The sequence below is a fragment of the Vipera berus genome (genome assembly GCF_964194415.1).
Source record: "Vipera berus genome assembly, chromosome: 3".
Classification (NCBI taxonomy): domain Eukaryota; kingdom Metazoa; phylum Chordata; class Lepidosauria; order Squamata; family Viperidae; genus Vipera; species Vipera berus.
Genome location: NC_138204.1, coordinates 14,683,780 through 14,711,130, shown reverse-complemented (window position 1 = coordinate 14,711,130; position 27,351 = coordinate 14,683,780). Strand labels below are relative to the sequence as shown.

The window sequence follows — 27,351 nt, the reverse complement described above, 5'->3', positions numbered from 1 at the left end:
GCACTTGTCATATAACGTCTTACAAGGTTTGAATTTAATAGTAGTCGCTCAGCACCAAATCTGGGCTATGGGGGCGGGGGTGATCAAAAAACATCCCAAAAGAACTGCTTTAAAGATTCTTGGGTGCTTCTAGCGGTGTCTGGGCAAACATTATCATGAACCAACACTACACCGGAAGTGGTGCCATAGAAAATCCTGCCAAATGTGAAGATGCCAAAGGAGTATTGCTGGTGAAGTTCATGGAGAGTGGTCCAACCATCAGTTCAGAAGTCTACTCTGAAATGTTACAAAAACTCAGATGAGCCATCCATGACAAGTATCGGGGTATGGTGACTTCCAGTGTGGTGTTGGTTCACGATAATGTTTGCCCACACACCGCTAGACGCACCCAAGAACTTTTAAGTAGTTCCATTGGGATGTTTTTGATTACCCCCCCTCCCATATCCTAGAATTGGGGCCGAGCGATGACTACTAAGGAATTTCAAGCCTTGTAAGATGTTATGACAAGTGCCTAAGTTTGAATGGCGATTATGTCAAAAAGTAATGTAATGTTGTAGTTTTTTAATGTGTATAATAAAAGTTCTGTATCTGAGTGTCATTAATAACCAAATGGAGATTTATTTCTGAATTGCCCTTGTAAAAAGAGCTTGAGAAGGATTCCATGGATAAGAATTTTAAAGAAGCTTGGGAACTTTAAAAAGTGAGGTTATAAAAACCTAGTCTAGCACAATTCCATTGAAGAAGAAAATAAGAGATCTCAAAAGAAACCAGCATGACTGCACAAAGAACTCTCTCTGATAAACTGAAAGACAAAAAGGAGAAGTATAAAAAAAATGGAAAGAGGAGCACATAACTAAGGCAGAATATCAGCAAATACCTGAATCTGCAAAATTTAAGTCAGGAAAGCTAAGGCTCAGAATGAACTAAGGCTTGCGACAAAAGTTGAAAATAACAAAGCTTCTTTCAACATGTAAGAAACAAGAAAAAAAGTCAAGGAAATGATTAGCCCATAAATGGGAGAAAATAGAAAGGTGATCAGCAGCAAGGAGAAAGCAGAATTGCTTAACTCATGTTTTGCATCTGTCTTTACACAAAAAGAAAAACAGTTCAACCTATCAAAAAAAACCTTCCTGTAAAATGCAGATTAGGAATGCAAGTCAAAATAAGCAAGAAAATAGTAAGAGAACACCTATCCACTCTAGATGAGTTCAAATCACCAAGGCCAGATGGATTACACTCAAGGTTCTGAAGGAATTGGCATTTATTCTGATCTCAAATCAAATGAACCATATCTTTCAAAAATCCTGGAGCACTGGGCAACTACCAGATGACTGGAAAAGGGCTGATATAGTTCCCATCTTCAAAAAATGAAAAAAATGGATCCAGGAAACTAGACCTATCAGCTTGACATCAATACCTGGAAAGATTCTGGAAAAAATAAACAACGAATCTGCAAACACCTTGAGGCAACGAAGTCATAACCAAAAGCCAATATGGCTTTGTCAAAAACAGATCATGCCAGACAAATCTTATTCCATTCTTTTGACAAAATAAAAAATTAGTGGACCAGCGAAACACTGTGGATATAATTTACTTGGACTTCAGTAAAGCATTAAAGTAGACCACAATCTACTACTTGATAAGATAAAAAAATGTGGGGTAGATAGCATCACCACTAGATGGATTTGTAACTGGCTGACCAGCCACACAATGTGTAGTCCTTAATGGAATTGCATCTATATGAGGGAAGTATGCAGCAGGATACCCCAAGTCTCTGTCTTAGGCCCAGTCTCTTCAATATCTTCATCAATGATTTTAGGAGATAGAAGGGAACTCAACAAATTTGCAGATGACACCAAGCTGGCAGGAATATCCAATACTCCAAAAGAGAGGCTCAAGATACCAAAGGATCTTGACAGACTTCAACACTGGGTCCTATTTAACAAAATGAAATTAAGTGGTGAAAAAAGTAAGGCTCTACATTTAGGCCAGAATACCAAATGCACAAATATAGAATAGGTGGTACTAGGCTCAATAATAGTAATTGCGAAAGGGATCTTGCTGTCCTAGTGGACAATCACTTAAATATGAGCCAGCAGTGTGCCAAAAAAGTCAATACAGTCCTAGGCTGCATTAACACGGATAGAATCAAGATCCTGCAAAATGTTAATACCACTTTATAAAGCCTTAGTAAGACCACATTTGGAATATTGTATCCAGTTTAGGTTGCCACTATATAAAAAAGATATTGAAACTCTAGAAAGAGTGCAGAGAAGAGCAACAAGGATGATTAGGGAACTGGAGGCAACTGAGTGACAGTGTACCAATATCTAAGGGACTGACACAAAGAAGATGGGGTCAACCTATTCTCCAAAGCACCTGAGGGCCAGGCAAGAAGCAATGGATGGAAACTAATCAAGGAGAGAAGCAACCTAGAACTAAGGAGAAATTTCCTCACAGTTAGAACAATTAATCAGTGGAACAGTTTGCCTCCAGAGGTTGTGGGTGCTCCAACACTGGAGGTTTTTAAGAAAAGATTGGACTCCAGAGGCAGAGTTTTATTTTGGGAACCTTTTTTTAAAAAAAGGTAGAAAGCAACTTATAGATTGCCCTTGGACATTTCTCCTTTGTGTATTTTAAATTATTTTAATTAATTCCTATTTACATTTGGCTATCTTAATTTGCAATAATATTTCAGAGCCCCATAGATACTTTTAGAAAATAGAGACACTAGCTACTTTTCTAAGAGAATCATAGGGAAGCATAATGGACCAGGAATAAGGTCAGCTTGTTTTGCATTTTCTCTTTTTCTTTTTAACTGATCTTGGTCCTATGCTTCTGAGTTCCTTAAATGCAAAAGAAAAATTGGTGAACTAGATGGCAGCAACTAACTAACCTAGACTGATCTTGAGAAGCTAAGCAGAATCTGATCTGGTTATGAGACCACCAGGAAATCTGAGAACTGCAGAGACTAGAATGACAAGTCAAAAAATAACCTGCAAAAAGTGAATAGCAAATCACTTATGCATACTTGCCAAGGAAATAATAGATCCATGTCCAGGTAGCAGGAATCAAGTTTGACAGAGGGAGGACTTGATTTTATTGAAGGAAATGAAGGATAAAGTGAGATTTCCATTCCAATATTCCAGGCAGTCTATAAAGGGACAGTTGTATCCCTACAGAATATAGAAGCTTTCCTTAAATGTGTTACAAGGTTCTTAACAGCCAGTTATAACACTCATCTATGGCAGGGAATAAATGACTTCAGTTAGCAGATAGATGAAATTTGGTACACTAGCTTCCTTTCTGTTAATTGCCACATGCAACCATTTAACATAGGTTGGCAGCATATTTTATATGGGCAAAATGATTATAAAAGGATTAGTTAGCATTCCTCCTTCTGCTTTGTTGTGGCAATAACCTATTTAGGCATTGGGTAGAAAGAGTTTATGTTGGAAATATTAGGACATATGAGTCCATCATAAAATTCTACCTTTAGTGTGCAGTGTTATCTCAAACAGTATATTAGAGAGTAATCCACTCAGTAACCACCTGTATGGTATGGGGATAGAAGGAAAAACTGAGATCGTTCTGGGAGAACTCAATCTTATTTAAGTGTTGATTTCTGACATTCAGCAGTTGCAGCCCTTATCAGCCCTCTTCCTATGCTTACAGACAGAACTTTCCAAAAAGGAATCAAAGAGGCAATAAGCATAGATCTCGTGTTAAAAGTATTAGCCCATTTTCTTTCAGCACAAATGGATTCAAGCAGTTGCATTCAGAAATATCTGCCATTAGTTGTTAGTGAATAGGATCATATATAATTTGGTACATTGGGAGGTGATTCACTTTTAATGGTATTTTTTTCCCCTAGTTACAGTAAGCCTGTTCAAATACTTGGCTTACAGTAGAGACATTCTGGTGGAATTCACAAAGGTGCTCTCAACATACATTCTGGTGAAATATGCCTGTCATAAATAAATAATATTTATTTTTTATCATCAATAAACATACCATACTCCTTAAATGTTTCTTCTATTGATACCTGCTTGGCCACAGCTATATTGAAGTATGCAGATTCTTACTTCAGAGAGGGCCGCATCAGCATTATGGTGCCCTTGGGGGGGGCAGGGAGGTGCTTCTGAGTGCCGCCTCTGGCATGCAAAAACCAGGGGTGCAGAAATGGGCCACCGTGCTGCAAGGCGCTGATACAAGGCGCTGCACCACGCAAGAACGGGGCAGGGCTAGTGAGTATCATGCAGGCACTAGCCCCGCCCCATTTGCAGCGCGCACATGCTCGCGGCCCCGTGCACGCATGCATGCAAAATGCTTCCCCCCTCTCTTCCAGTCCACCAATCGACAGTGGTTGGTGACCTCTGCTCTACCATCTCTACTTGAGCTTGCTAGTTGGCCGCTTCGCCTCCTTTGGGCTGGGCGGGGCTCCTGCTCTGGGCGGCGGCCTGATGGACCTGCTGGCAGCAGCAGGTGCACGTGCCAACAGAGAGGGCTCTGAGTGCCGCCTCTGGCACGCGTGCCATAGGTTCACCACCACTGTCCTAGCCTATTTGCTTTTCCACCCCTTTGAAAAGAAAAATGTGCCGAGATATTTATTTTTAAAAAGATGTTGAAAAAGATTAGTAGAGAACAGTGACACTAAGATCTTTCTAGCCTCCTATACTGCTAGAAAGTAAAATGGTGTCATCCCCTCCTTCTTCCCAGTGGCCTCAACATGGGATAGACAGAAGCATATTCTTTGTCATATGCTATAAAACCAGCTGCTTTTCATTCAGTCAGTAGGTTAGTAATAAAATAACTGCATACAATAAAGAAAAAAATGATAAAATGTAAATAAATTGACCTTATCTACATTTCAGATATAGCTATCGAATCCCACTGATCCTCAGGCCAGTAATAGTTGTGAAACCTTAATCAGTTTACTCTGTGAAGCTAACCAAAGAGGTTAAATTGTTTAGTATACCCAACAGCTGAGAAACTGAAAAGGGGAAAAAAAATTTTTTTTTCTCCTGGAGAACTGAAAACCGTTTTTATGATACATCCATATAAATGCTTCATGAATAGCTTATTAATGACTTTACTGAATAACTCATCAGCATACATATCCTTTTAATTAGTAAGGTGATTGCTGATGAAGTACAGATTATTTAATCACTCCAAAATACAGTTCCTCCTAAGGCTAAAAACTGTAGCGATGCCAGTATTTCAAGCCCAGTGTCATCTGAAATATGGCTTGAGCTTTTACATAATGGCACCCAAGGTTGCAGAACTACCTGAATGTTTTTGTTTTACACGTTGTAATAACATTCAAGGTTCAGCAACCTCTAGTGACAGAGTAATATTGTCACTATGTTCTCAGCATTGGTTAATCCATGATTAAATATCCTTCAAAGTGAACATATTTGAACTAAACTTTATAATATTGCAACAAAGCATAACAAGGAGGGATTAGTGTTAGATTTGATAGTCTAAATGGCCCATTCCAACTTGGTGATTTTGTGACATGATTACCTGAAATTTCACAATTAGAAATCATTAAAATGCTGAAACCACATTTCCCTATTACTTTTGATACAAGTACACCAAATTAATGTACAAGTGTAATGTAATGGGACTGCCTTGAAATATTTCTGTGATTAGAACTGAATTGCTGAACTAAAGGAGCTCCTTGCATGAGAAGCAAAACGTCTTCCAAAAAAAACACTCCAGTTGCTTTTTGAAAAATCACCTTTGGGACATTTCTGTGATTAGCATTTGTAGATTGCCATGCCCTTTTGGTAGACCTTGAAGATGAAGAATAAACGTAGTTCATATATTTTTAATCATTTGTTCTTTCTGCAAATGATTCATTTTAGTAGTATTACACTGCTTATATAAGGCTTAGAGCAGACATGTCAAACACAAGGCCCGGGGGCCGGATCCGGCCCGCAAAGTGGTTTCATGCGGCCTGCGAAGCCATCCTGGAAACAGTGAGGGAACGGCCCGCACTGCCTTGGCCCTGGCCCAGAGACCCTCCTTCTGCCAGAGACCCTCAGATCTGTCCCACTCCTGCCCAGGCCCCCATAGGCACTCTTGAGGCGAACGATGTAGAGCTGGCCACGCCCACCCAGTAGGCCATACGCACTCTAGCCACGCCCACCCAGTAGGCCATGCCCACCCTGGCCATACCCGGCCCCTTGAGGGCAACCGCAGTGCTGATGCGGCCCTCAATGAAATTGAGTTTGACACCCCTGGCTTAGAGGAACCATATTTAATATTGTTGTCATTATCCAAAGATATGAATAACATGGATAGGCACACCTAACTGCTCTTGCTTTATCTCAAAAAAATTAAGTAAGGTCAGACTATAGTATGTGGAAGAGAGATATCAGGAAGTCCCAAGTTTGTTGCCTAGTCTGGGAAATTGAAAAAATAATTTGAAAGAAGGTAGCAAGAAACCACTCACATATTCTTGCCAAGAAAACAGTTTGGAAGTGTCCATTAAATTGCCCACAGTTCAGCTTGATTTGATAGAGATATTGCTTTTATTTTATTTTTAGCAGAAAGAATCCTAAACTTATGTATTCACAAAGAGCAAAGGTATTGATTTTTTTTAATGCAGGGCAGAACAGTTTTCTCAGAAAAATCAAAAGTCTGTCTGATGGAGTTTAGTTGTATGTTGTTGCTTTGCTTTATAATACTGCTAGTTTGGCAGGTGATACTGATCTAAGTGGTATTCCCCATGAACTTGGGGGAGGTATACGCCAAGATTATTGGTTCCATCCCAAGAATACTAAATTAGACATGTCTAACTGTTTGAATTGCTAACATACGCTGGATCATGGAGAAAGCTAGAGAGTTCCAGAAAAACATCTACTTCTGCTTCATTGACTATGCTAAAGCCTTTGATTGTGTGGATCATAACAAACTGTGGCAAGTCCTTAAAAAAATGGGCATACCAGACCATCTTATTTGTCTCTTGAGAAACCTATATGCAGGCCAAGAAGCAACAGTGAGAACTGGACACGGAACCACTGATTGGTTCAAAATTGGGAAAGGAGTCCGGCAAGGCTGTATACTGTCGCCTTGCCTATTTAACTTATATGCAGAGCACATCATGAGAAAGGCAGGGCTAGATGAATCAAAAGTTGGAATTAAGATTGCCGGAAGAAACATCAACAACCTAAGATATGCAGATGATACCACTCTAATGGCAGAAAGTGAAGAGGAACTAAAGAGCCTCTTGTTGCGAGTGAAGAAGGAGAGTGCAAAACTTGGGTTGAAACTAAACATTAAGAAAACCAAGATCATGGCATCCGGCCCTCTCAATTCCTGGCAAATAGATGGGGAAGAAATGGAGGTAGTGACAGATTTTATTTTCCTGGGCTCCAAGATCACTGCAGATGGACTGTAGCCAAGAAATTAAAAGACGCTTGCTCCTTGGGAGGAAAGCCATGGCAAATCTAGACAGCACACTAAAAAGCAGAGACATCACCCTGTCAACAAAAGTGCGTATAGTCAAGGCTATGGTCTTCCCAGTTGCAATGTATGGCAGTGAAAGCTGGACCATAAGAAAGAATTGAAGCCTTTGAACTATGGTGCTGGAGAAGACTCCTGCGAGTCCCTTGGACTGCAAGGTGATCAAACCGGTCAGTCTTAGAGGAGATCAACCCTGACTGCTCTTTAGAAGGCCAGATCCTGAAGCTAAAACTCAAATACTTTGGCCACCTAATGAGAAGGAAGGACTCACTGGAGAAGAGCCTAATGCTGGGAAAGATTGAGGGCAATAGAAGAAGGGGACGACAGAGAATGAGGTGGCTGGATGGAGTCACTGAAGCAGTAGGCGTGAGCTTAAATGGACTCCAGAAGATGGTAGAGGACAGGAAGGCCTGGAGGAACGTTGTCCATAGGGTCGCGATGGGTCGGACACGACTTCGCAACTAACAACAACAACAACTGTTTGAAGAGTATTTTTTAATGAAAATACAACCTACTTTCTGTCTTAACATAACTTTTATATGAGGCTGCAGAGCAATTCACGTGATAATTGTTCCTGCAATTTAGTTCAGGAATATTTGCCTTTCCCAACCTGGTACTGCATCTTTCACAAATAAGGAACACTTTGATCTACCTCCTCCAACCCTACCTTCAAACTTTGCTCATGCATGAATGTTTGTTTGAAGTTCTGTCATCCATTTTATTCACTTTAAGTTTAATCGTTACAGTGATCATTGCTGGGGGGGGGGAAATTCTTCTAAAGCTAGTCTATAAGTGGAGTCTTTATAATGTTGCAGTGATTCTTCTCCTTTCTCTGTGACCAGTTCCAATTGTTTTGACGGAGGGAAGATGAAGTTTGTGATGGACAGTCTTCTAAATTTGATAAGTACAAAATCTATAAGGAATATATCTGGAATGAGTAAATATTTGCGGAAAGAGTAAAAATCAGTATGTTAGCATTCATAGCTATTTATATTGGATTTTATTTTATCTGTGGTTTTTATTTACATGCCAATATCAACCAGCCAAACAAAAGCCAAATTGTATGAAATTCTTTGCATGTTTATAGCCTATTGCTTATTGTTTTGATAGGTACCACATACTTGGATGAACTGCATATACAAGTACACATCTACACCTGAATTCTTAATTTGACAGGAAAGCATGTTTCTCTTGCTGTTAATAAACATTAATTAATTAATTAATTAATTAATTAATTATTAGATTTCTATACCGCCCTATTCCCGAAGGACTCAGGGCGGTTTACAGGGCAAAGTTAAAAACAGTTAAAACAGTACAAAAGTTAGAATACAGTTAAAATTAAAATAGAATTAAATAACGTTAGCCCAAATTTTAAATTTAATTTACAATTTAAAAATTTAAAACCCCTCAGTCCAGGCCAGCTAAATCAAACAACCAGGTTTTTAGGTCCCGGCGAAACGAACGAAGGTTGGGGGTGGTCCGGAGTTCCACAGGCAGGTCGTTCCACAGGGCAGGCGCGCCCACAGAGAACGCCCTCCCCCTAGGGATAACCTGCCGGCACTCACTGACCGGTGGCACCCTAAGGAGGCCCTCCCTGTGGGAGCGCACAGGACGATGGGAGATTGATGCTGGCAGCAGGTGCTCCCTAAGATAACCCGGACCCATGCTATTTAGGGCTTTATAGGTCATCACCAGCACCTTGAATCTCACCCGGAGGGCAACCGGAAGCCAATGCAGCTCGCGGAGGAGAGGTGTTACATGGGAGTGTCAGGAAACTCCCATCACAACTCGCGCGGCCGCATTCTGCACCAGCTGAAGCCTCCGAGTGGTCCTCAAGGCATTGCAGTAGTCTAACCAGGAGGTCACGAGCGCATGAGTGACTGTGCGTAGGGCATCTCGGTCCAGATAGGGCTGCAACTGGCGCACCAGGCAAACCTGAACATCTGAACATCAGCCATCTGAACATCAGCCATCTTTGTCCTTCTCTTACACTCCCTGAATCCCCATGTTTGAATAAAATGGACAACAAACATAATAATTTCTTTAGTTGCTGCCTATAGTATCCTGCATGTTCTTTTTCAAGGTAAATAGACTTTATCATTAAATCTCTACCTCAACTATAGCATAAGACTTTAGGTTTCAGGTAGGAAGTACTATTAGGTAGACCAGACCAAGAAACCAACCCCATAGGAAGGCCAAAACTACTTTTACTGAGTTTAGCCATTACATCAAAATCTTGACAGTTTGTACCTTTTTATACTTCAGTGAATTAGAGAGGTGTTTGATTAGCTTCTGAACGTCATTCGTTACTAATACTTATTTCCCTTTTTTGTAAGGTCATTTTTTCCTACTCTCCACAAGTAGAAAGGCCAGGGTGGATTTGATTCAAATCAAGTTGATTTAAATCACAATTTAAATCATGATTTAAATCACTAGTAAAAAGACTTGATTTAAATCAACTCGATTTAAATCATAACTTTTAAAGAGCAACTGTCATCTTTGTCCCACAGCGGCTCCTCCTCTGACCCTCTGTTGACTCACTGACAGTCCCGTTCATTTTAATAGGACAGCTGGTGATGCCGCAGTGACACAACAAGGTGAGGGACGTGGCAGGCAGCAGGTGAGTGGATGCCCACTAACAGGCGCTGCCCTGATGGATCTGAAATGACAGGTGCTCTTTAAATGTAAGGACTCATTCTTGCTGGTAGTCAGAATCTTTAATATTATTTGCAAGCAAAGTGAAGGTTTCCTGTTTAGAATAATAAGCTGTCAGGTTAGTAAAACAGTGATATCAGAACCAATTTTAGGTTAATAGGTTAATGACACATAGTTGGAAAACTACTCAAATTCTTTTATTTAATTAAAACACTTAGAGCCTAGTACAGATGCCTTTCACTTCAAACACTCATACAATTTGTAATGTACATAGATTTGCAGAACAATGGGATAAAGGAATATTCCTGAACTTCGTTTTATGATTTATCTCATGGTTACTGTGAAATTGTGTGAATGCATCAATTCAGTGCATGTTATCTCAGCTTGCAGAGTTTGGATTCATTGAATGAATTACCAAAAATGTAAATATTGCAGAATATACAGCCTCATGCTACAAAACTAAGCTCCATTTCATGCTGAATAAACTAAACTATTGATGTATCTTAAATGTACCTTAAAACTATGTTTAGATAGATTTTTACTCCAAAAGCCTTTTATTAAAATAAATTTGATAAAAATCAAAAAATCCAATTTAAATTTTAAAAAATCTGATTTTTTTTTAAAAAAATCATTGATTGTTATCCACCCCGACCAAAGCTATATGGATATAAGCTTATATCTTTCGTTGGATGCTTATATATTAATATCTATGGCACTGTGTATGGTTCTAGGAGAAACTACAGTTTATCTCACAGTTTTTTCCCATTTTTATCCACTAGGATTTGATGATAGCAGTGACATTGGGAACCACAAATACTTGGAATCTAAACATATCAAGTTATGGATTTATCCTTGTGAACTGTATGAGCATCCAATCTCCTTCCCAACCTAACTAATAGAGTGGATGCATGGGTATTGTCAAACATGAAAAGAAGAGCGGGCATAATGAAGAAGTGTCTTGACTACATAAAGCCATAAAAACATCTCTCTGCTGTTTTTCCTTATAGAATCGAATTCTTTTACCAAAATATACCATAGGCAACCTGATACTATCTCAAGATATTTTGAACTGCAGGTTTCATCAGCTCCAACTAGCATTTCCAGTAGTACAGCACTGTAGGCTGAAAAACACCAGCAGGGCTCCATGTTGTTTCTTTCAGGTTAGTCAGTGGAACCTGAATACTGCATGCTTGACTCATACGTGCTTCCTTTAATGAAAGAAAAGGGAGTAACATCATCTTAGCTGGGAAAGTGGCAACTACAAATTTTTAATGCATGAAAAAATACATATTATGTTCTCTTTCTTTGCTGTCTTCTGTTTTTCAAGAGGCAGCCGCTTAATATGCACATTTAACTTCCATGTTTGCTCAGATTCTAGAAGGGAAGAGACTTCTTGATTCCAGCAGCAGGTCTGTAATGAAGTTAGTTAGCATTGTGCATCGGGGACTGGGGCAGGGAGGGCATGTGAAAAGCTTTTACAGTTAAGGGAATAGGACAGGGGTAGGCAACCTTGGCTCTTTTATGACTCGTGGACTTCAACTCCCAGAATTCCTGAGCCAGCTGGCTCAGGAATTCTGGGAGTTGAAGTCCAAGAGTCATAAAAGAGCCAAGGTTGCCTACCCCTGGAATAGGACAACCCAATTATGAGCTCCCTTGAGACCTTGTATGTATCCTCTAGTATCTTGGCTGGATGAAAAGAATTTGCTAAAGGATTGTAATTGTGCTATCCTCACTAAGATTTAAGGATTACAGTTCGGTCATTAATCTTTTTGCTGCAAATTCCTGCTTGCTGATTAGTTTTATTCTGAAAGGCAGGGAGGAAGCTTGAAGCTATAAACATTCTTCACAATTTTTATCTGTATCAAGATTCAAAAATGAACATGAGCCTTCTGTAAATAGGAAATTCTTATAGTAATTGTTTTGCAAAGAGGCATTTGTAATGGAAGCACATTTTTCTCAATATAAGCTTTTATTCTTACAGAAGAAAGCAAGGCAGGCCCTCCATATATTCCTCTTAGTATCATTTGTTTCCTAATTAGACATTTAGATTATAAAGAAATTTCTTGATAGCAGACCATACCTGTCAGATTCCCTTTCACAAGGCTTGGTGATGGAACAGGATTTTCATATTTGACCTGTATTTGGTTGCTAGGTTTTCAAACTAGAATAAAAGTTGCAGCCATCAGCCAGAACCTGTTCTTTTCTTTGATCAAATAGCTCTCCAGGTTTTGGTTACTAAGCTTGGTTTAATAATTGGGAACCAGGATGTTTTATCTGCAAGAAAGCAGCTTAACCTTACAGTACAGTACCATCATCTTAACACTTCCATTGTTATTTAGTTTGTGAATGCATAGTTGAATTATATAGCTGTGCTTGGCTTAAAGATTGTGCTATACTGGACTGAAAACCATCTTGCAATCTGATAAAAGATCATACAGAATGTAAAGCCACTATAATTAGAAATTGTACATGTTGCTGGGAAAACTCCCACTGGTATTAGTGGGTAAGTGAACTGAATACGAGCATAGTTAATTAATTGTAATACTCTGTTAAATGTGATCAGGATCAGTTTCTGGATCTTGATGAAGAAGTTCTCCTCTACTATTTTTAGGAAGATTACAGGGGAAGGAGAAATTGTTTCTGATTATGACATTCTGTGGTAGGACCTCAAATTCTTCATTCCTACTGTCTACCCCACAAATTCTGGATCAAAATGAACATCTGATCAAAATGTACACACATTCAAATGTAGGGTCTTGAATTGTATAATACAGAACCTTTATATTTTGGTTCGTTCAGTGGTTTCCCCTGCCAAGGACAGTAAATATCTGCCAGACAATCTTTGCCAGTGTTTTCAAAGGATAATGCCATCTTATCAGTCCTTTGATGTAGTCCAAGTCAGGAAATGGACTTCAGAATGACTATTGAAATGTTATTTTATCGTTGAGTAATATAATAACAAAATACTGAGAATTTGACAAGAGTTTCCTTTTGCCTCTTTTATAACGAACAGAATCAAGCCACAGTATTCTTAAGCTTTTTTTCTCACCTTCCTTCCCAGGCCTGAGTTAAGATTGACTTAGTATAATAATTATGAATGAATGATTCTTACATTCCTTCTTTAACATTATTTGTATACTCCTCTATACCTTTGGTTTGCTTCCAGGTAATTGTGAAGAACTGGTTGAAAGAAAAGGATTCCAGTTCAAACTTGACTGAATCATAGGGTGACATTAACTTTGGGAGATATGACAGCATTCTTCAGGAATCTCAAGGAATGTTGCAGATAAGAAAGTGGAGATCTATTCTCCATTATTTCAGGGTGTAGGGCTTGAAACAGTGGTCTGAAGTTATAAAAAGGCAGATTCTGATTAAATGTTAGGAAAGGTTTTCCTAACAGTAAGATCATTTAGACCACGGTGTCAAACTCGCGATGTCACGTGATGTGCCACAACATCATGTGACTTTTTTCCCATAGCCAGCAATGGGGTGGGTGCAGTTTTAGCATGATGCATCCGGCCCGCAGGCCAGCAGTTTCACACCCCTGATTTAGACAACCAGACTAATTGTACTTCATTGAATGAATTCAAACAGAGGCTAGGATTCATCTGTTTGGAATGTTTTAATTTGGATTTCTGGGCTAAATAGGAACTTCAACATCTTTGCTTGAATGGTTCCTTTCCAGATCTCTGATAGTATAATTCTACAAGCAGTGCATTTCTTGTATATTTCATGGAATATTTTGTTTGGTTCAATGTTTCAAGAACAGTTTTCATAAACATGGGTCCATAAAATCTATCTCGCCTATGTAATCCTTCATAGGTAGTTACTTATGGCGTGTTAATTGAGATAAAATTCTAAATTATAATTCAGTACAGGAAGTTCTTGACTAACAGTATTTGTTTAGTGACCATTCAAAGTTAGAATAGCACAGAAAATAGTGACTTATTTTAGTTATTTTATTTTAGTTTTTCACACGATCATTGTTGCAGCATGGGTAGAGCTTCCAGTTAAAGTAGATAAAGCCTTACAGTTTAGCAGATAATGGCTTGTTTTGCTGCAAGAGTTCCTGGTCTGTGGCATCATTTCTACTCTCTAACTGCGTATCTATGAGAAAAGGGCGGGTGTTCCTGCATGCAGTTGGATCTTCCTCATTACTGTGTGGTTGTTGCTGAGTTATAATTGCCAGAGGAACATTGCAATTTGCTGCTTAGTAAAATAGGATTATGTTGGTTTCTACCTTTACTGATGGCCCACACCTTACTCCACAGCTGTTACTGCATGACAAGCTGGGAGGGAGGAAGCAGTTTTCTCCATCGACACAGTAAGTTCTGTTTGGGAATTTACCTCTTTTTTCCCCCCTCTTGGAAACAAAAATTGGAAACAACAAGAAGTTTCCAGGCTATGGGTCTCCTGATACGAACAGGGGGGGAAAAATTGTTACGGCCTAACCTTCTCACTAAAGAGAAAGAAGAATCTTTTCTTCGTCAGGCCCCATCCCTCTGTAACCAAATTTCATACCAAGTCCATTTGCTTTTCTTCTCTGACCAGGAAGTTTTCCATTACCATCAATATCATCTGATGGTAATGCAGGAGGCATCTCTCTGTACACAAACAAAAGGGCAAGTGATTGCTAGAAAGATATTTGTGGTTATACAACTCCTTGGCAGCTTGTTAACGTTGATTATGATGCTTTAGTAGTGCTGTGGATTGTTGTGTAGATTGTGCCAACACCTTGTCCATAGAAAAGGAAATAAAAGAGATCCTGTAATTAATGTTGCAGTCAGTCTAAACTTTGGTAATTGATCCTGAAACTCTGCACTGGGAACCCCTGTCACCGCTCAGTCTTTCCCAACCTAGTTGCAGCATAGTGGAATTTCATAAATTTTAACATTTTTTTTATTTTACTGCAGAGCACTGGGTTGCCTTTTAGATGCTTTAACATTTTTGCTTTTCCTTACAACCTCTTGCCATTTCCTTCTCCAGTGGATCACGTTTTGTCAGAACTCTCTGCTATGACCTGTCCGTCTTAGGTGGCCCTGCACGGCATAGCTCATAGCTTCATTGAATTACGCAAGCCCCTTCGCCACGACAAGGCAGTAATCCATGAAGGGGAAATAACCTTTTTTTTTATTAAAGAGTTTTACAAAAACAAAATTTTACAATATATCCCCAAATCCCTCCCACCCCAAACCCACCCACTTCCCCCCCCCCACTTCCCAGAGCTAAATACAGGATTATAGTTACAATAATCATATTCTAAATAAAAATTATGCATAATATACAATTAACCAAGTTCATAATGCGCTTTAACTCTCTTTTAACATAACTACAAACAACATACCAATAACAATATCCCACTAAAATCTACTCATAAGCTAAATGATACTTTTTAGTCCCATATTTGTTTTGAATATAATTTATCCATCTCCTCCAAACTGAAATATATCTTTCCTGTGAATGATCCTTTAGATAAGCAGAAATCTTAGACATTTCTGCAAGATTCGAAACTTTAAACACCCATTCTTCTACAGTGGGCAAACTATCCTTCTTCCAATATTGTCCCACCAGTAACCTTGCTGCTGTTATCATGTTCAACATCAAGTTAGTTTCTTTAACATCACAATCTACAACAATGCCCAATAAAAACAATTGCGGGGAAAACTTTATCTTTCTCTTAAAAATCTTTTGAATGTTCCACCAAATTTTAATCCAAAAAGCTTTTATATTTCTACAAGTCCACCAGATGTGAAAATAGGTAGCTTCTAAACTACCACACCTCCAACATTTAGACTGTAAATTAGGATACATGTTGGACAATTTCTTGGGATCCAGATGCCATCTATAAAACATTTTATAAAAATTTTCTCTTAGATTTTGAGCCTGGGTAAATTTAACATTTCTAACCCAAATTGCTTCAGTGACTCCATCCAGCCACCTCATTCTCTGTCGTCCCCTTCTTCTATTGCCCTCGATCTTTCCCAGCATTAGGCTCTTCTCCAGTGAGTCCTACCTAATGAGAAGGAAGGACTCACTGGAGAAGAGCCTAATGCTGGGAAAGATCGAGAGCAATAGAAGAAGGGGACGACAGAGAATGAGGTGGCTGGATGGAGTCACTGAAGCAGTAGGCGTGAGCTTAAATGGACTCCAGAAGATGGTAGAGGACAGGAAGGCCTGGAGGAATGTTGTCCATAGGGTCGCGATGGGTCGGACACGACTTCGCAGCTAACAACAACAACAACCCAAATTATCTCCCAGGTGTCCAACGAAATTGGTTCCTGAATATTTTGTGCCCATTTTATCATGCAGTCTTTAACCAGTTCCGTTTCCGAATCCAATTCAATTAAAGCATTATATATCCTCTTTATATGTGCACAATTTGAATCTCTAATTTGCTTTACTAAATTTTGATCTGTAATTGTGATGCCAACCTTTTGATCTGACTTCCACCTACAGTACAGTAGCTTTCAATTGGGTATACAGTATTGAAACCAAGAGTAACTTATGTTTTCTTGTCTTAACTCCTCTACTGGTTTAAGTTGCCAATCATTCCCTTGCAATCTAAGTAGTTCCTTATAAGAAACCATATCCATACTCACTCCCATAGATACGCCCTCTATCGCATGTCCAGGAATTCCCCAAATCAGTATTTTATAATTTAACTTATAATAATACTTTTTCCAGACACGCAATAAAGCACTTCTAAGAATATGAGATTTAAAAGCCCTGTCTACCTTCTTATCATAAAGCAAGTATGCATGCCATCCATATACCAAATCCCATCCCTCAAGATGCAATATTCTCTTGTTAGTTAGATTAAGCCAATCACTAACCCAGGTCAAGGCAACCGCATCATAGTACAATTTCAAGTTCGGCGCCTTGAGTCCCCCTCTTTCCCTGGCATCTTGTAAAATCTTGAATTTAACTCTTGGTTTTTTCCCCGCCCAGATAAATTCGTTAATACCCTTCTGCCATTGATCAAGGTTGGCATCCTTTTTCAATATAGGTATCATCTGAAACAAAAAGAGAAACTTTGGTAGAACATTCATTTTAACAACTGCAATTCTTCCCAGTAATTATAATTGTAATTTTTTCCAATTATTTAAGTCCCTTTGTACCTTCAACCATAGTGTTTCATAATTATTCTTATACAATTTTACATTTGAAGCTGCAATATATACTCCTAGATATTTAACCTTCTTCACTATTTCAAAACCTGTTAATTCAGATAACATATCCCTTTCACTCATAGATAAATTCTTGGATAATATCTTAGTCTTATTACTATTCACCTTAAACCCAGAAACCTTACCATACTGAGTTATAATTTCCATCAAGTCTATAACCGACTGTAACGGTTGGGATATTGTCACAACCAAGTCATCAGCAAAAGCTCTCAATCTATAATCATTCTTTTTTATTTTAATTCCCCTTATCAAAGAGGACTCTCGAATTTTAATTAGTAAAATCTCTAATGTTAAAACAAACAATAATGGTGATAGGGGGCAACCCTGTCTTGTACCTTTTTCAATTTTAAAAGTCTCTGTTAATCCCCCATTAACTATAATTTGTGCAGTTTGTTGTTGATATATAGCTTTAATAGCATGTAGAAAACTTTCTCCAAAATTCATCTCCTCAACGACTCTTAATAAAAATTGCCAATTCAATTGGTCAAAGGCTTTCTCTGCATCCAAAAATATCAATGCTGCGGAGACTTGGTTGTTCTTATCCAAATATTCAAGCAAGTTAACAATTTGTCTTACATTATATTTCATATACCTCCCAGATATAAATCCCGATTGATCATTATGAATCATTTGTTTCAAAACTTGCATTAATCTATTAGCCAATACTTTAGCAAAAATCTTATAATCTGTATTTAAAAGCGATATAGGTCTATAATTTTTAGGTTGAGTAAGATCTTGATCCTCCTTTGGGATCAACGATAAAAAAGCTGTCCTCCATGATGGAGGAACTGCGCCTCCAGTCTGAATCTCATTAAACAATCCATGAAGGGGAAATAACCTTAAGTACCAACAACATACTATGGGAAAACGTAATGTGCAAGATAGTGATGCTAACATAGAGGACGTGAAAGATCAACAAAGACAGTTTCCTGAAAGCCTGGATAGCCAAGCGTTAATGACGAAGAAAGGCAGTGCCAAAGAATGTTCAAACTATCGTACCATTGCACTCATTTCTCATGCTAGTAAAGTTATGCTTAAAATCCTACAAACTGGACTCCAGCAGTGGATCGAGAACTACCAGAAGTACAGGCAGGATTTCGAAGAGGCAGAGGAACTAGAGAGCAAATTGCCAACATACGCTGGATCATGGAGAAAGCTAGGGAGTTCCAGAAAAACATCTACTTCTGCTTCATTGACTATGCTAAAACCTTTGATTGTGTGGATCATAACAAACTGTGGCAAGTTCTTAAAGAGATGGGCATACCAGGCCATCTTATTTGTCTGGACACGGAACCACTGATTGGTTCAAAATTGGGAAAGGAGTCCGGCAAGGCTGTATACTGTCACCCTGCCTATTTAACTTATATGCAGAGCACATCATGAGAAAGGCAGGGCTAGATGAATCAAAAGTTGGAATTAAGATTGCCGGAAGAAATATCAACAACCTAAGATATGGAGATGATACCACTCTAATGGCAGAAAGTGAAGAAGAACAAAAGAGCCTCTAGTTGCGGGTGAAGAAGGAGAGTGCAAAACTTGGGTTGAAACTTAACATTAAGAAAACCAAGATCATGGCGTCCGGCCCTCTCAATTCCTGGCAAATAGATGAGGAAGAAATGGAGGTAGTGACAGAGTTTATTTTCCTGGGCTCCAAGATCACTGCAGATGGAGACTGTAGCCAAGAAATTAAAAGACGCTTGCTCCTGGGGAGGAAAGCCATGGCAAATCTAGACAGTACACTAAAAAGCAGAGACGTCACCCTGCCAACAAAAGTGCGTATAGTCAAGGCTATGGTCTTCCCAGTTGCAATGTATGGCAGTGAAAGTTGGACCATAAAAAAGACTGAGCGCCAAAGAATTGAGGCCTTTGAACTATGGTGCTGGAGAAGACTCCTGCGAGTCCCTTGGACTGCAAGGCGATCAAACCGGTCAGTCCAAGATCAACCCTGACTGCTCTTTAGAAGGTCAGATCCTGAAGCTAAAACTCAAATACTTTGGCCACCTAATGAGAAGGAAGGACTCCCTGGAGAAGAGCCTAATGCTGGGAAAGATTGAGGGCAAGAGAAGAAGGGGACGACAGAGAATGAGTTGGCTGGATGGAGTCACTGAAACAGTAGGTGTGAGCTTAAATGGACTCCAGAAGATGGTAGAGGACAGGAAGGCCTGGAGGAACGTTGTCCATAGGGTCGCAATGGGTCAGACACGACTTCGCAGCTAACAACAACAACAACCTCTTATCTTTCTGTGACAGCAGGGCTGGACACTGGACTTTAGGTTTTCTTGGTAAGGGCTGATTTTTAAAGTGTTGGCTGTTCAAATTTGGGCCAGTATGTATCAAAATTATAAGTTCACTTGTCCTGACAAGTGCTGTTTCATTGCTTCTTAAAATGTTTTTCTGCTTGCAATCCTTTCCCATAAATTCTCTTTTAAGATTTCAGTTGGCGGAAACACATTCTTTTATTGCTGCCCCTTCCAAACAGGGCTGGAAGCATTGGAGGGCCATTCAGAATATCTGTCTCCTTTGGCTTGTATAGAATTCCACAACAGAATTGTAATATATGTATTTTATACTCAGGTGAAACTGTCCACTTGGAGAATCCACTTTTAAATGTTAATCCTATCAATAAGATGCAACAGTTGTTCGAACCAAGACCTAAAGAAGCAGCCACTTTAAATATGCAGGATAATCAATTTATTTTTATGCTACCAAATCTCTGTGCCGGGTAGACAAACATAATAAGTGAATAAGAAGCTAGGCTGGCCTTGAGGAGATGCAGATTCCACTCTACCCTGATTTGAGGCCACTCTTTTTCTTAGCTTAGTTTTTTTCTGAGGAGGAAAGGGCACTTAGTGTACTTTCTGGAACTCCCTGAAGAAAAAGCAAAATAGAAATTAAAAAAAAAGAAGTACAGGTAGTTCTTGACTTACAATAGTTCACTTAGTGACCGAAGTTATAACAGCACTGAACAAAGTGGCTTATGACCATTTTTTGCACTTACAACCATTGCAGCGTCCCCGTGGTCACGTGATCAAAATTCAGTTGCTTGGCAATGACTCATTTGTGACAATTGCTGTGTCCCAGAGTCACATGATCACCTTTTGTAAACTTGTGACAAGCAAAGTCAATGGGGAAGGCAGATGCACTTAACAACCGTATTACTAACTTAACAACTGCAGTGATTCACTTAACAACTGTGGCAAGAAAGGTTGTAAGATGGGGCAACTTACTTAACAGATGTCCCACTTAGCAGCAGAAATTTTGGGATCGGTTGTGGTTGTAAGTCGAGGACTACCTGTAAATGTTCTTCATAGAGTTTCCATTTTGCCTTACCTATAACCAAGAAGCTTTATTTCAGCCTTTTAATTTTCTTTCTTTCTTTCTTTTAAAACTCAAAGCCATATTACAAAGTTATGTGTTTTGGTCTCCTTTTTTTGTTGTCCAATTGTGTCTGATTTTTAGAGACTGCCCAGACAAGTGCCCGCATTGTTCTTGGCAAAGTTTCTCAGAAATGGTGTGTCATTGCCTCCTTCACAGGGTTGAGAGAAAGTGACTGGCCCAAGGTCACCCAGCTGGGTTTGTTCCTAAGGCGGGACTAGACTAGAACTCACAGTCTCCGAGTTTCTAGTCTCAGATTTCTTGGTACTTCCATTCCTGAGCAGGGGACAAGACAGAAATGAGGGGTAGAGGGTGTTTTTAATAAGCAGAGGTCTGGCAGCAAACACATTTCAGTGAATAGGATTAATTTATCCAGAATACGGTAAGTAATCTCTAGAACAAAGCACAGCATTTTGAGTTTTTGGCATCTGTACCTTTTAATCAGATTAAGGGCTTTTGGCTTCCCTTTCTGGTTTTAATGCAAAAATTGTTGCTTAAGTTTTTAATTACAACTCCATCATTGCAGCATACATCCTTGTTAAGTGGAAAACATTCCTCTCCCTTCCCCTTCCTCCATTATGATTCATCCTTTGTTTAAAGTACTGCTTTAGCCACACAGTTCTTTTCTGATCAGCTTCACCAACGTGGAACTGGAATTTCTTAACCAAGAATTAAATAGCTATATGATTTACACCATGGCTGAAAAAAGAGCAATGTTTCTTTCACCATTTTTGAAATGTCATTTCTGGCTTGAGGTTTTCCCCTCAAAATTAGTAGGGGGGTGCTAGCATTGATAACTTTGTCTCTGAAATGTTAAAGTCTTTTGAGTTTTAAAGATTTCTCCTTGCAAGTTATTATTTTTTCGTCGACATATACATTCTATGATGGTATTTCTATGATGGTTAGATATCAGTGCTTGCTTAATTACTACTTTCTCCTCCTGTCCTTATAGCGGTATTATCAAAGTTTTCTTGCTGTTATTATTTATTTCATTTTTATACTACTCTTCCTCCTGTGGGCCAAAAGCATTTGATGGATTTTTTCCCCTTTTTTTCTGCCTGAACATCAAGATCATAAAAGCCTTAGCCATGGTTAAATGGTTGATTACAACTCAAATAATCTTATAAAATAATACAATATGTCATTCTTTTTTTCCTAAAAAAGCCCCTTCCTCATATATTCCTGGGATAGCTTCATAAAAATGATTGATAGACAAATTGAATAAAGAAGCAGATTCTCTAGAAGCATGAGCAGAAGTGTCAAAGGAGTTTTGACTTTTTTCCCTTATTTTTTTTAACAATATAAGTCATCATAATCCGTATGATGCCTAATGTGGCACGGAGCAGTATAAAATACAATTAAAAAGCAAAATAATTAAAATAATGGGGATAGTCAACTGACTATTATGGTTGCCTAAGCAGAACTCCAGACCAACAACTCTCAGGTTTTAACTTGTTTCCTAAGAAAAAAGAAGGCTGGGACCATAAATGGCACAAAGGTCTTCCAGACTGATTCAAGACATCATGTTCCCCAAGGCAGCAAAAACTACCTTTCATTCTTGTAAGAACCTTATCCAAAGATAGTCTGCTAATTTACTAAATTCAGGGTTCCACAACAACATATTTAACAATTATTGCTATTCTTATTGACATGTTTTTTTAAAAAATCAAAATGGATCTGTTGTCAGTAGAGGTTATTTAAAGTTAGAACCTCACAGAAGAGATACAGCATGAGAGAATCTAATCTTCTCAGAACACTCAGAGTCTTATATATCCCCAGTTTGTAACCATCTCCTCACAACTTCAATATTGGAACTTTCTGAACAAATGAACCTAGGAAGAATTTTGTGCACAGCTGCAAGGAGTTTACTGTAACACTGAAGGATTTGAGGGTTGAAGCCAAATGCAGAGTGGTCAGTAAAAGAATAGAAAAGAAAATTTCTCAGTTAGTGCTGTCTATGCAGTGAGAATTTATGTGGATCTATTTTAAAGGTTACTTTAGGTGAAAGTTCCCTATTCCCTATTAAAATGTTAAGAATTTGTATCACCTTAACATGGCTAAAGATGTACAAGTTTAAATCAGATTTAATGGATGGATAATACAAAATTACATTACTCCCACCTGTCCTAATATTTTCTTCTCACCAATAGTAGCTTTGAACTTGTTGCTTTAAAACTGCATGCTATAGTTTCACCTACAGTATGGAATTTCATTTACTTACTTGAACCACCTGGAGCAGATAGTTATAAAGCATGTGTTTACATCTGTGAAAAGGTATTACAATATATAAATATAAACTGACTTCATTCTTGGATTTTTTTTCCATTCTTTAATCATTGAGAGTATACTGCCTTACCAAAATTATATAAATTTCATGGGTGGACCAAAACAATGTTTTTTGGGATAGTACCACTTATGATTATAGCTGTACTTCTGAATGTACTTGAATGGAACTAATAGAGAACAATAGTTTTTCTTAAACTTTTCAAGGGCAATGGAATATGTACTAATGAAGAACACACTCTTCGTGGGTTTTTAAAAAAAGAAAATTCTGTAGTAAAACAAGTTTTAATCATTTATTTATGTTCCCTTAAGATTCAATGCATCTTTTATAAATCTTAATAGCATAAGTGAGCTTGTAAATGACAGAATATTTCATTAGTTTCTAGAGATTAAGATTTATTTTTTTAAAAGCCTTGGCAATGGCTTTTAACATTTAGTCTGTTTCAGTATTTGCTTTTCTTATTGCTGAAAAGTTGCTTTTCACAAAGTTATGAGCTTTTAAAGTGTTAATGCAGTGGTTAAAAGTACCAGGCTAGAAACCATGGGACAATGTTACTAGGATGTTGTTGTTGTTGTTAGCTGCGAAGTCGTGTCCGACCCATCGCGACCCTATGGACAACATTCCTCCAGGCCTTCCTGTCCTCTACCATCTTCTGGAGTCCATTTAAGCTCGCGCCTACTGCTTCAGTGACTCCATCCAGCCACCTCATTCTCTGTCGTCCCCTTCTTCTATTGCCTTCAACCTTTCCCAGCATTAGGCTCTTCTCCAATGAGTCCTTCCTTCTCATTAGGTGGCCAAAGTATTTGAGTTTTAGCTTCAGGATCTGGCCTTCTAAAGAGCAGTCAGGATTGATCTCCTCTAGGACTGACCGGTTTGATCGCCTTGCAGTCCAAGGGACTCGCAGGAGTCTTCTCCAGCACCATAGTTCAAAGGCCTCAATTCTTTGGCGCTCAGCCTTTCTTATGGTCCAACTTTCACTGCCATACATTGCAACTGGGAAGACCATAGCCTTGACTATACGCACTTTTGTTGACAGGGTGATGTCTCTGCTTTTTAGTGTGCTGTCTAGATTTGCCATGGCTTTCCTCCCCAGGAGCAAGCGTCTTTTAATTTCTTGGCTACAGTCCCCATCTGCAGTGATCTTGGAGCCCAGGAAAATAAAATCTGTCACTACTTCCATTTCTTCCCCATCTATTTGCCAGGAATTGAGAGGGCCAGATGCCATGATCTTGGTTTTCTTAATGTTAAGTTTCAACCCAAGTTTTGCACTCTCCTTCTTCACCCGCAACAAGAGGCTCTTTAGTTCTTCTTCACTTTCTGCCATTAGAGTGGTATCATCTGCGTATCTTAGGTTGTTGATATTTCTTCCGGCAATCTTAATTCCAACTTTTGATTCATCTAGCCCTGCCTTTCTCATGATGTGCTCTGCATATAAGTTAAATAGGCAGGGCGACAGTATACAGCCTTGCCGGACTCCTTTCCCAATTTTGAACCAATCAGTGGTTCCATGTCCAGTTCTCACTGTTGCTTCTTGACCCGCATATAGATTTCTCAAGAGACAAATAAGATGGTCTGGTACTCCCATCTCTTTAAGAACTTGCCACAGTTTGTTATGATCCACACAATCAAAGGCTTTAGCGTAGTCAATGAAGCAGAAGTAGATGTTTTTCTGGAACTCTCTAGCTTTCTCCATGATCCAGCGTATGTTGGCAATTTGATCTCTAGTTCCTCTGCCTCTTCGAAATCCTGCCTGTACTTCTGGTAGTTCTCGATCCACATACTGCTGAAGTCTAGCTTGTAGGATTTTAAGCATGACTTTGCTAGCATGAGAAATGAGTGCAATGGTGCGATAGTTTGAACATTCTTTGGCACTGCCTTTCTTTGGAATTGGAATGTAAACTGATCTTTTCCAATCCTGTGGCCACTGTTGAGTTTTCCAAATTTGCTGGCAAATTGAGTGTAGCACTTTTACTGCATTGTCTTTTAAGATTTTGAATAGCTCAGCTGGAATACTGTCACCTCCACTAGCTTTGTTGTTGCTCAGCTTTTCTAAGGCCCACTTCACTTCACATTCTAGGATGTCTGGCTCGAGGTCAGTGACCACCTCATTGTGATTATCAGGGACGTTAAGCTCATTCTTGTATAGTTCTTCTGTGTAATTTTGCCACCTCTTCTTAATCTCTTCTGCCTCTGTTAGGTCCCTGCCATTTTGGTCCTTTATCATGTCCATTTTTGCATTAAACGTTCCCTTCATCTCTCCAATTTTCTTGAAAAGATCTCTGGTCCTCCCTATTCTATTGTTTTCTTCTATTTCTTTGCACTGTTCATTTAAGAAGGCATTCTTATCTCTTCTAGCTATTCTCTGGAATTCTGCATTCAGTTGGGCGTATCTTTCTTTTTCTCCCTTGCCTTTTGCTTCCCTCCTTTCCTCAGCTATTTGCAAAGCTTCCTCTGACAGCCATTTTGCTTTCTTGCATTTCTTTTTCTTTGGGATGGTTTTGGTTGCTACCTGTTGTACAATGTCGCGAACCTCTGTCCATAGTTCTTCAGGCACTCTGTCTATCAGATCTAATTCCTTAAATCTATTTGTCACCTCTACTGTATATTCGACAGGGATATGATTTAATTCATACCTGAGTGGCCTAGTGCTTTTCCCTACTTTCTTCAGTTTAAGCCTAAACTTTGCAAGGAGAAGCTCATGGTCTGAGCCACAGTCAGCTCCTGGTCTTGTTTTTACTGACTGTATAGAGCTTCTCCATCTTTGGCTGGAGAGCATATAGTCAATCTGATTTCTGTGTTGACCGTCTGGAGATGTCCATGTGTAGAGCCGTCTCTTGGGTTGTTGGAAAAGAGTGTTTGCTATGACCATCGTATTCTCTTGACAAAATTCTATCAGCCTGTGCCCTGCTTCATTTTGTACTCCAAGGCCAAACTTGCCTGTTATTCCAGTTATCTTTTGGCTTCCTACTTTAGCATTCCAATCCCCCATGATGATAAGGACATCATTTTTTGGTGTTAGTTCTATAAGGTGCTGTAGGGCTTCATAGAACCGGTCAATTTCATCCTCTTCAGCACTGGTGGTTGGGGCATAGACTTGGACTACTGTGATATTGAATGGTTTGCCTTGGATTCGAACTGAGATCATTCTGTCATTTTGAGGATTGTATCCCAGTATTGCTTTTCCTACTCTTTTATTGACTATGAAGGCTACTCCATTTCTTCTGAGGGATTCTTGCCCGCAGTAGTATACCTGATGGTCATCTGAATTAAATTCACCCATTCCTGTCCATTTTAGTTCGCTGATGCCTAAGATGTCGATGTTCAGTCTTGTCATCTCTTGTTTGACCACGTCCAGCTTTCCTTGATTCATGGATCTTACATTCCAGGTTCCTATGGAGAAAAAATCTTTACAGCATCGGACTTTCCTTTCACCACCAGACACATCCACAGCTGAGCGTCCTTTCGGCTTTGGCCCAGTCGCTTCATTCTTTCTGGCGCTACTAGTACTAGCCCTCTGCTCTTCCCCAGTAGCATATTGGACGCCTTCCGACCTGAGGGGCTCATCTTCCAGCGTCTTCCAACACTTTTAAAGTGTTAATGCAGTGGTTAAAAGTACCAGGCTAGAAACCATGGGACAGGCACAATGTTACTAGGATGACTTTCGACCAATCCCTCTATCTTGGCTATAGGAAGGCAGTGGCAAACTGCTTCTAAAAATGTTGTCAAGAAAATTGCAGGAACTTATTTAGGCAATCTCCAGGAGTCAAGACTGACCTGATGCACTTTTTTATTTTTCATTTAAATCTCACAGCTTTGTCATTTTCAGGCAAAAGTCTTTTAGCAAATCTTCTATTTGTTTTTTAATGTTTCAATGAGACATCTATCAACTCATTCATAAGATGGACACTCGTTTGATTAATGAAGTAAATGGATCCAAAATTCATAGGGGAAAAAACCCCATTCTCTTAGTCTTTTGGACCATTTCATAGTGGTTGAAATAGATTGGGGAATGCTGGTGTTCACTGAAACCTACTTCAAGAAACTTGGAGTAATCTGTCCAGCAACTTGGAGGCATAGGAGCATTTGCCATGGTATCATGATCCAAATTTCTTCAAAGCGGATTATGTTCTGATTCTTGTGTTGTAATCATACCAAAGCTACCACTGATAATCTTCAAATAACTAGACATGTTGTCTCCTGTGTAATGCTTCCTGGATATATCACATTCCAACTCCAATGGTTCCCAGCCACTATATGACATTTGTTATTTTCATAAGAGCCCATTGGACCCAATATTTTGCACATGAGATTAATAAACGTGTAGAATCTTCTTTGAGCCACACACTATTCTTCGTGATTTCATAGACATATCTGTAC

The 27,351-nt window shown here is 39.1% G+C and overlaps 1 protein-coding gene across 3 annotated transcripts in view; it reads left to right on the top strand.

Annotated features, from left to right (window-relative positions):
- Positions 1-27,351, top strand: part of VAPB (VAMP associated protein B and C) — a 55,952-nt gene that overhangs the window by 5,731 nt on the left and 22,870 nt on the right. The window contains exons 1-3 of one of the 3 annotated variants that reach the window (XM_081323119.1): positions 8,330-9,556; positions 10,908-11,288; positions 14,400-14,452. The exons of 1 other annotated variant lie outside the window; for it this stretch is intronic. In XM_081323119.1, the coding sequence (XP_081179245.1) occupies positions 14,410-14,452 (43 nt within the window). In that variant the 5' untranslated portion in view covers positions 8,330-9,556; positions 10,908-11,288; positions 14,400-14,409. Of the gene's footprint in view, positions 1-8,329; positions 9,557-10,907; positions 11,289-14,399; positions 14,453-27,351 lie in introns of those variants that run through there. One more of the 3 variants, XM_081323120.1, reaches the window with a different exon arrangement.